The 10,334-nt window shown below is 40.3% G+C and overlaps 1 protein-coding gene and 1 pseudogene across 1 annotated transcript; both read right to left on the minus strand.

Moving 5' to 3' along the window:
- Positions 1–122: 122 nt before the first annotated feature.
- On the minus strand, positions 123–1,130 carry LOC124235947 (olfactory receptor 11G2-like). The gene has a single exon (XM_046654512.1). The coding sequence runs from the start codon at positions 1,056–1,058 to the stop codon at positions 123–125; it is 936 nt and encodes a 311-aa protein (XP_046510468.1). The 5' UTR covers positions 1,059–1,130.
- Positions 1,131–9,414: 8,284 nt separating this feature from the next.
- Positions 9,415–10,334, minus strand: LOC124235097 (olfactory receptor 11H7-like; annotated as a pseudogene).

The raw sequence follows: 10,334 nt of genomic DNA on the forward strand, positions 1-10,334 counted from the left end.
TCTGAATAAAGCAAGTTTTTCTTAACCTGAAAATGTTTAATACAATTTTTATAAATTTGTCTAAGTAAGTTAAATACACTTTTGGGCTTTAATTGCCCAAGGGTATTTTTGATGAACATGTTTTATATTCTCAGAAATTTGTGCAGGGCCTTTTTCATGTCTTTGTTCCTAAGACTATAAATCAAAGGGTTAAGGAGTGGGGTCACAACAGAATAAAACAGAGTCACAATCTTCTGTGTTCCAGCTTTATGCTCAGTTATTGAGCTCCCATACATGACCAGTACTGAGCCATAGAACAGTGAAACCACAGCCAGATGAGACCCACAGGTGGAGAAAGCCTTTCTTCTCCCAGCTGCTGAAGGGACTTTCAATACAGCTCGTAGGACCAGAGCATAGGACCCCATGATGTAGAGAAAGAGAATGACAATGGGCAGAGGACTTAAAGTGGAAAAGACAAGCTCCATCATAGGGGCTTTTTTGCAAGCGAGTGCTAGAAGAGGGCCTGGGTCACACAGGAAGTGGTCGATAATCCTGGATCCACAGAAAATCATCTGGGAGACGATGACGATGGGAATCAAGAACCAGAGGAAACCAAGTGCCCAGCAGCTGACCACAAGATTAGTGCAGAGACGTCCTGTCATAAGAGTGGGATAATGTAGAGGCCGGCAGATGGCAAGGTATCGATCAAATGCCATAATAGCCAAGAAAAAGCATTCTGTACAACCCAAGGAGAAGAAAAAGTAGAACTGGAGGAGGCATCCAGAGAAGGAGATGACTTTGGTGTTGGAGAGGAAGTTGGCCAACATGTTGGGGACAGTGGAGGTGACGTAGCAGATCTCTAAGAAGGAGAAGTTGGCGAGCAGGATGTACATGGGGGTGTGGAGTCTCTGATCCCAACGCACAGCACAGATGATGGAACCATTGCCCATGAGGGTCAGGAAGTAGACAATAGAGAAGAGCACAAAGAGGAGGATCTGCCCCTCCCTGGGGCAAGGGAAACCCAGGAGGATGAAGCCAGTGATGGTGCTGGAATTATTGGGAGTGTTGGAGATTTTCATGTGTCTGTGGGATGTGAAAGAACAAGGAAATATCAAATGACTGTGTATAGACAGATGGGGACTCAGATTTATATTCAAACCATCTTTGAAAGAAAATAAAGACATATATCCATAGCTATTTTTTTTTTTTTAGAATTTCTTGTCTTTTTTTTTTTTTTTGAGGAAGATTAGTGCTGAGTTAACTGCTGCGAGTCCTCTTCTTTTTGCTGAGAAAGACTGGCCCTGAGCTAACATCTGTGCCCATCTTCCTCTACTTTATATGTGGGAAGCCTGCCACAGCATGGCTTGCCAAGCAGTGTCATGTCTGCACTTGGGATCTGACCCAGCAAATCCTGGGCCGCCGAATGTGCACACTTAACCATTGTGGCACCAGGATGGCCCCTATAGCTACTTTTTTTCTTAAAAATTGAAATATTGACCTGGGTTGCTTCTTTATTCTCGTTCATATTTTCACTATGTACTCAAGAAAACTTTTGGTCCGAATTGATAAGCTCTTGAAGAAGCATGTTGTAGAGATGTTTGAAGATTAATAGACTTTAAACTTAAGAATCTATCTATTTATCATCTATCTATGTACCTATCTATCCATTCTCACCAAAATGGAATTTTTTCCATTTTCAGAAATGATGACATCATTGCAGTTGTGGCAGAAACTGTGTCAAACTATGTAACTATATAACAAGAGCTCATAGAACTTTTTAAATTCCTTCTTTTACGTGACTTTTGAAACTGGCCTTATTTTAAACTAAATGATTAACGTGTCAGTTTAATTATATATACCAATTTCACGTGTAAAACAGATTGAATAGAGGAAATTAGCCTTAGTTTCTGTTGTGTTAAAGCAGCAATCCTAGCCATCCACAGTAGAACAAGGTGAAAGACTCATTAACAGACCATATTGAAACAGGTCTGTGCTTACCTGGAAAAGAGATATGAATCTGCCCAGTCTACAGTTATAGATATAATTCTATTCCAATAACGCACACTATGGGCACTATTGGTAACACAGAATTCTACATAGCAGTGGATTCTTAGGGGATGGAAAGCTAAAACTTTGTTCCATCACCCAGTAACTACTTGGAAGCATCTGAAGTCAGAGTAGCTTTTAAAGACAGAATATCTGCATGATGCCTTTGTTTTGTTCTAAATCAGAGTACCTTTGTTTAACAAATATGCACTCAAGCCTTGTAATCAATTAGAACCCTCTGTAAATAAATGTAAAATTAGCAACATAAAAAAAGTCTATGTTCTCCACCACTTCTTCTATGTTAAATCCATATTTTGAGTTTTTAAATTTGGCACAGGGACACAGGGAGTCTAATAATTTCTTACTAGGAATATTCGAGTTCTGAGAAACCTGTAGGACCAAGAGTAAAAGATGGCAACAGCAAGCTCACACCTCTTCTCAAGAATAGGTCATCTGTGTTGGAGGAGGAATACAATTTTGGTGGTTGAGGGAGGAGAAAGGAAGAGTAATTATAACACAATAGATATTCTTTTAAAACCCTTTATGGGTCCTTTGGAACTCAGGATTCCCTGATGAGAGGGATGCCTGGGGCCAATAAAATCTCCACATATCTGTCAGGCCCTATTTTAATGCATATGATCGGAATCTATTTAGTGGACTCTGCTGTTGGTGTGGGGAAAGTAGACTAAGTTCTGGTGCCTGCTTTATGAACTTCCATTTCCCATGAGTCTTTTCTGTTTATTGCTTTTAAAGTCATTTGACTAGGGGCTCAATTAATTTCTGAGGCCACATCTTTATCTTTCATAAAAGGGAGTTGAAAACAGACAGCAGAAGAGTCTAATATTTTTTTAAAGTCCCTCTGCAGCAGCTTCACTCATGATCAAGGACATTAGGCATTGAGCCTTTTTTTTCAGCATATCCTGACCTTTGTAGTATGTTTTCAAAATTATGTTGGAGTCACATGTGCCCATTGATTGCTAACATATAAAGAGGGACACAAAAGAAGAATTCTGCTATGTGTAAAGGACCTAGGTGAATTCTAAAAATGGTTAAGTCTGTAAATCTAGTACCAATTCAAAAGAAGGAAACTTTATTATGATTAATTAAAAACAATTGACACAAGGGGGTTAGCCCAGTGGCATAGTGGTTAAGTCCACTCACTCTGCTTCCATGGCAGGGGGTTGGACAGTTCAGGCCCCGGACACCAACCTACGCACAGCTCATGAAGGCATGCTGTGGCAGGCATCCTGCATTTAAAGTAGAGGAAGATGGGCATGGATGTTAGCTCAGGTCCAATCTTCCTCAGCAAAAAGAGGAGGATTGGCAGCAGATGTTAGCGTAGGGCTAATCTTCCTCAAAAAAAAATTTTTTACTAATGATGATTAGGTATTTTTGACCAGGGCTGTTTTGCTGGTGATCTTGAAATTTCATTTTAGGAGTAAGCATCCACTTGACAGTCTAACAATGCACCCCTTTGATTAAATGTTAAGAATTTTTTTTTTCATGGCAGAACTTATTTCAGTGTAGTGTTTCTTCCTTTCCTTAACCCTCACATCTAATTCATCAGCAATTTATGTTAGTCTCCAAAATAAGTCCATATCCACTCACTTCTGTCTAGTTCGTTCCATCATCTTTTCTCCCCTAGACCACTGTGATGCTGTCCTACCAACACCTGTTTCCTCCCGGGCCTCTCTACAACCTGTTGTCCATGCTACAGCCACACAGACTCTTTGAAAAAGAAAAATCAGATAAGTCCCTTTCCTTCAATTCAATTAGCTTCCCAATACACTCGGAATAGAATAAGACTCCTCTCAACATCCCCGAACTCATCTCATGATTCTATTAATCAAAGCCCCACACACCTTTATGTCTCACACATACACATGCACAGACACACACAAATGTAAACTCTGTTGTGCAAAGGAGGCACACACACTCCACTAACATAAACACTGCAAAATATAAAACAGGATTTGACAAGTAATGTGTAGCAGGGAGTGCACTATCCACTGTTGTCTCCTGAGTCCACTGGGAGGTGTGTGTATTTGGACTATACTCATACTAGCCAGCATTTCAGTAGAGAGGGACATGCTTCTTTAATGCTCTACATCAGGGATCAGCATTCTTTTTCTTAAATATTTTAGGCTTGCAGGACATATAGTCTCTGTCACACTTCCTCACCTTTTGTTGTTGTGTGAAAATAGACAAAGACAATCCTAAAAGAATGCACATAGCTATATTCCAATGAAATTTTATGTCCTCTGAAATTTGAATTTCATATAACTTTCAAGTGCCACAGAATGTGATTCTTATATTAACTTTTAAACTTAAATTAAATATGTAAAAATTCTTAGGTCACTGGCCATACGAAAACAGGCAGCAGGCCAGATTTTTCCCATTGGCTATAATTTGCTGAACTCTGCTCTACGCATTTATAGTGACGGGAAAGCAAGGACCATCTATTTGACTGTGGAACAATGGACACTTCTTGGTCAAGAAAGGGAGAGGACCTCGACAAGTCAGCAGTCAGAAATCAGTCTGTTCTGCTAAGCTAAGTGATATGTTGGGCCAGTTTTGAACTATATTACAACAATGAGTTTCCAAAGCCAACAGGATTTGCCTCTGTCTCAACACATGCACACCCCCCCCCCCACACACACACGCATGCACGCACATACTCACTCATGCATGCACACCTTCCCTTTTCCACACAACAGTTCAGAAATATAACACTGGCCATCTTTTAGTTCTACAAACAGCCAAGTACTTTCCTGGTTCAGGGTCTGTGCTCTTGTTGTCCTTCATTTTCACTCTTTATCCCTAGTGCCCAGCAGAGTTTGAGGCAGATAGTAGGTATCTTGTAAATATTTGTCAAAGAAATGATTGTCTACACTGTTACAAGCAGAGGATATAATTGATACTAGATAGATGTTTACCAGTTACTTCACTTGAACTTCAAAAAACCTGTGAGATGAAACTTTAGGAAAGGGATTTATACAAGAGAGGCTCTAAATGACCTTAGGCTACCAGAGTGCTGGCCCAGACTTGAGAAGAATTCCATTCAAAGGAAGTAATGGGAGGTTGAATGTTCTGGGTGGTAAAACAAGTCCCACCTCAGATGGGTTCCTCTCTGACTACTCAAGATAACTATGGTCCCACAGCTCTGGATGTTGAAGTAGAAGAGAGAGAGGGATGGAAATTCTAGATTGAGCCTTGCAACAAACTTGCTTAGTGGCTCTAGTGGAGTCTTTTAACCTCTATAATCTTTGTTTTCTTTATATGAAAAGGGAGTAGGATTATATGATTTTTAACCAGTTTTCATTGTAAAATGCTTATTCCTATTCCAATTATACCACAAGTACAAATGATATCAATACTTTATATACCTAGAGGTGATATTTTAGCTACATTTATCTCTCAGATGAAAACACTAGTTGCATAGTTTGTCACTTACACATGAAGGCAAAGGATCCAGGCCAACTCCCTCTCAGGGCAATTCTCCAACTTTGAGATCTGACAAAGCTGCCCTAGAAAACAAGAAGGGTGTGAAAAAATGATTCTCTGTGTGCCATCACCGTTTCACGCTTGACCAACGAAATTGACTGTGGGTGAGAAAAAAGATGATTCTAACAAGACTGTATTGTTTCGCACCTTTTATTACTTGGCTCCTCTGTTCACAGAGCTGCAGTAATGTTCACCTGGCGTAAGGCTAAGCTGGAGCTGCCCAAAATAGCTGGGAGATTCTCCTGAATCAGTTGCAGAAAGCACTGTGGCAGAGAGAGTGTGAATATGGATACAATAGTGTCAAGGCTGTGTTATGTTTACAGGATGCTCAGATTGAGTTAATTAACAAAGCCAAACAAAATAAACTACACTCTCATCTCCACGATGTCTTGGAAAGGTTGGGAGAGGCCCAATCTAGGTTAGCCAGGTCCTGCGCTATAATATATAAGATGAGAGAAAGACATTTCTTTGATATTTACTTTTCTCCCCAAGGCTAGTCCAAGGAGGCACAATGGTGTGGAATTATCATTGGCCTGCTCTCACAGTAAAACATCATCTGCTTCATTTAATCTGGACAGGAGGTTGCCACACCTGTCTCATTTCTGCAAAACCCTTCAAAATCAGAACAACTTTCCCATTTATGAGAAATGGTAGACAGCTAAGCCATAGTAGAAAAGCAAAGGATTTGGAGTAAGGAGCCTGAGATTTGAATTATAACTCATACCTTACCAATTGTGGAAACTTTGTCAAATCAATTATATAAACTGTCTCACTTCAGTTCCTTCACCTGTAAAATGGGCACAGTGAAGCTTTCACCAAGGGGTTGAGGACTCTGAATGAGATAACAAATGTGGAAGTGCTTGTCTAGGGCCTGACGTACAGTAATGCTTCGGAATTGTTAGCCTTATAATATACAGCTGAAGCAAAGAAAAGGGAGGCTTATTCAGAGGAGAGAAGTTTTTCTAGCTCTTTAATGTTTATTTTCTGCTCTAAGCATTACATCATCTCCTTTCATGGACAAGAGGGGAATGCAAACCTGAAGTTTCTGTGACAGGATTTGTTCTTCCTGGAGAAGAGGTGTGGTCCCCTCTACAATAACCATCAAAGACTAGATATAGGGTGAATATTTCTGTGTGTTTCCTGGAGGATGGAGGGATTAAAGGCAGAGCCTCCAGGGAGTGAGTCCTGCTCCATGAGGAACAATTTACCACTTCTAGAAAGAGAACATTGTCAGGAGACTGTTGTGTGTTAGTTCTTCCCTTTCTCTTGGGCCTGCCTTCTCTGGAGACCCTGATGCCTACTGCGTTGATTTTCAGTAGAGTAGAAGAATACTACCTTTCCCAAGTTTCTCAAGGACAATATGAGATCTAATAAATCTTCAAGCCTACTCAGAGTGCCTACAAGGTATCCAACGGAAAGCCTATTAAAGTAAAACCGATGTGGTGGTTGTGATGCAGAAAGCTATTCACTGGACCTCTTGTGAGTGGTGCCAATTATAAGTTTTGGGACAGAACCTTCTCTCATTTTCCAGAAGTATAGATGGGCCAGAGGTGTTATGAGACCTCAGGCATAGAGTGCTGTACAGTTACAACAGGACTCAATCTCCTTCCAGGACCATCTTGACTTTATTACAAACCTTATCCTTTCTTGTTTGTGGTGGCTCTGTGAGTCTCAAGCAGCTGCCTCTCAGGCCACACTTCCAGGTCCAAGAGGCCAGAGCAGAGCATTTCATCACTCCACTCCAGCAGCTGCATCTGGGAGTTGGGCTCTAAGCCTTCCTCATCCCCGATGGAGGTGAAGGTCTTTAGCACAACTCATTCTCTCTCTGTCTATCCCCAAGTTTGGAGGGAGTTTCCTCTCTAAGATATATCAGTTCATTTAACTTCCTTGTTTGAACACCTTTGATGTTTCCCTCTGTCCACAACATAAAATTCAAAACTGGCAAACAGGGACCCGTGCAATTCAACCTAATCCTATTATTATCATTACTATTTTTGTTGTTATTTTACTTCTCCCCACCATTTCTTGCAGATGTCCCTGTGACCCAGTTACATCATGTTACTTAGACACACAATAGAAGATCATATTTTTTTTTGCTTTGAATATTAGACAAGAACACTCTGCAATGATGACTGACAGTGGGAGAGTTAAGTTCTACTGAGTGAGGGACCTGGGAGATTAATTACTCATGAGGATGTAGAGAGCTCATTTAGGAATTGTCCTCTTTGTCTTCTGTTTCTTTCTTAGCCTCTCCTCTCATTGCTCCCCACAACACAGTTATTTTCTCAGAAAATTCTTGGAGGTGGTGTTAGAATAACATAAAAGAGGTCATTGGTTTCCTGTCCATATCCCCTGTATGTCCTCCTTCTTTCCACTTCAGCACAACTGCCAACATCTGCATTTATTTCCCTGAGATGTTTTTCTGACTGAGAATCTGCTTTGCCTGCCTTTCCTTCATTCTTTCAGTCCAGAAGTCCTGGTAAATTAATGACTTTCACACTCCTCAGAAGCCCTCAACTTTCAATATCAATATTGCAGCCCCCTTGTCTCTATAGCAGGATAATTCTGGAATGTCTTCTTGATGACCTGGAGATTCTCTAGAGGAATTAGCTCCAGTTCCCACAGTGGTAGCTGTCTTGACAAGGCACCCTTCGTTGGAAGACATCCTTTCCTTCTTTCCTTTTTCTCTGTCAATGTTCCCTTCATAACCCAAATGAGCTACTTGTACTGGAATCCTAGTCTCAGGATTTACTTCTAGGGAGACCAACAAAGATATAGCAGCAGGTACATTATGGCCTAAGCGCCATTTGTAACTGTTTAGATGGGCAAATTTGTTTCAAGTTTCAAACAAATCAGTTAATCCTTTTTTTTTTTTTTTTTACAATTAAACCTCTTGACAACTTAAATATTAATTTTGTTGGGGGGCGCTATTTGTTATAACGGTTTCTTTAAGAATACTATTCACTTTGTTTGGAAAGGTGAATTATTAAATTTTGTGAAACAAATTTACTTTTGGGTTTGTCTTACCTCTCTAAGTAATACTTTTGAGTGGGATCCCTTTCAAGATGTTCCAAGTTGGTTACCTTCCATGAGCTCTAACTAGGCCAAATGTGGGTATTCTAAATTTGCTCTCTTACTGGTGGGACTTCACTTGGCTCCTGTTATAGCCTGTTTCTTTGTTCTCTGCTCTCAGAGTCAGCTGTTCTATAATACTTAGATCTTTTTCCAGGTATGAATCAGGGACAGTGTAGGTGTCACTCAAACTCCAGGGAACAAAGTAAAGTTTTCTGAGTGGTTCTCTTGATATCATGATCATTTTTCTTATGAGGATTGCATACTTACAATTGACCAAAGATATTCTTACTCATGGCTTCCATCTAACTTTCAGCCTCCTCTTGTACACTGTTGATGAGAATAATGAGCTAAGAATTTTTAAACTGGATTTATAATCTCTGAGTGTATCCAACATTGATGTGTGGGGTTTCTGCCAAAAATTCATGACAACAGGCATTTTATGTGTTATATGTCTTTAAACAAAGTTTTAGCCTGCTATGTGAGAAAATAACCAATTTTATTCACATCTCTTAGAGTTGTGTAGACAGAGCTTGCACATTGAAAAAGTCAAAACCTTCCTGGAAGTAAATATTAAGTTTTTTATGCATGATTTTTACCATGTGTTGGGTGGCAATCTCTTCCCAAGGAAACAGATTTATCAAACTAAAAGTACATCAAAATATGATCAAATTCATGATGAATTTTACTTTGCACAAAAGGTCCATGAGGTTCTGAATAAAGCCAAGTCAGTCTAGGTTAGAAGATTATTCTTCCACTTGCAGGAAGAGTCAATGGGTTTCACAAAACCTGTTCATGAGGTTTGGATAATTCTCATTCTACAAGAGACCTAATGGAGGACAAATTTGAAGTGCCTTTGTGTAGGCTGTAGAAGAGTGGGTTTAGGACTGGTGTCACTATAGAGTACATCAGTGTAATGATCTTATGCATAGGAGCTGAGTTGCCAGAGGTGAGACCCCATACATCACCACTATGGTTCCACAGAATAGAGACACCACAACTAAGTGAGATCCACAGGTAGAGAAAGCCTTTTGCCACCCAGCTGAAGAAGAAACCTGAAACACAGCTGTGAGCACCAGAGTGCAGGACCCAAGGATGTACATAATGGTGAGAATGATGATAAGAGAACTCACAGCATGGAATACATGGTCTATGATGGATTTCGAGGTACAGGACAATGCCATTAGTGAGTGCACATCACACAGAAAGTGTTCAGTGATGTTGGGCCCACAAAATCATAGCTGAGAAATGAAGAAAATAGGAATTAAATATCCAAGGAAACTAGTGAGCAGCAAAAAGACATCAGATCAGCACAAAGCAGTCTAGCCATCATGGATGGATAGTGCAGTAGACGGCAGATGGTCAGGTACCTATCATAAGCCATGACACAGAGGAAGAAGCATTCCATTGTTCCTAGGGAAAAGAAGATGTAGAATTGAGTGAAGCAACCAGAGAAGGATATGGCCTTAGTTTTGGAAATAAAATTGACCGGCATTTCGTGGACTGTGCAGGTCACATGCCAGATCTCTAGGAAGGAGATGTTGGCCAGGAGCATGTACATAGGAGTACGGATTCAGTTGTCCCACCTTACTGCACAAATGATGGCCATACTCCCAGTCAATCAAGATATAGACAAACAAAATCATTGAGAAAAGAAAGATCTGTATATACCAGGGACCACGAAAGCCCAAGAAGACTATCTCTTTCATAGTGGATAACCCTGACTTATTCAT

The sequence above is a fragment of the Equus quagga genome, chromosome 2 (assembly GCF_021613505.1).
Source record: "Equus quagga isolate Etosha38 chromosome 2, UCLA_HA_Equagga_1.0, whole genome shotgun sequence".
Classification (NCBI taxonomy): domain Eukaryota; kingdom Metazoa; phylum Chordata; class Mammalia; order Perissodactyla; family Equidae; genus Equus; species Equus quagga.

Coding starts and splice junctions, on each gene's coding strand:
- LOC124235947 (XM_046654512.1), bottom strand. CDS start 1,058: ATGAAAATCTCCAACACTCCCAATAATTCCAGCACCATCACTGGCTTC.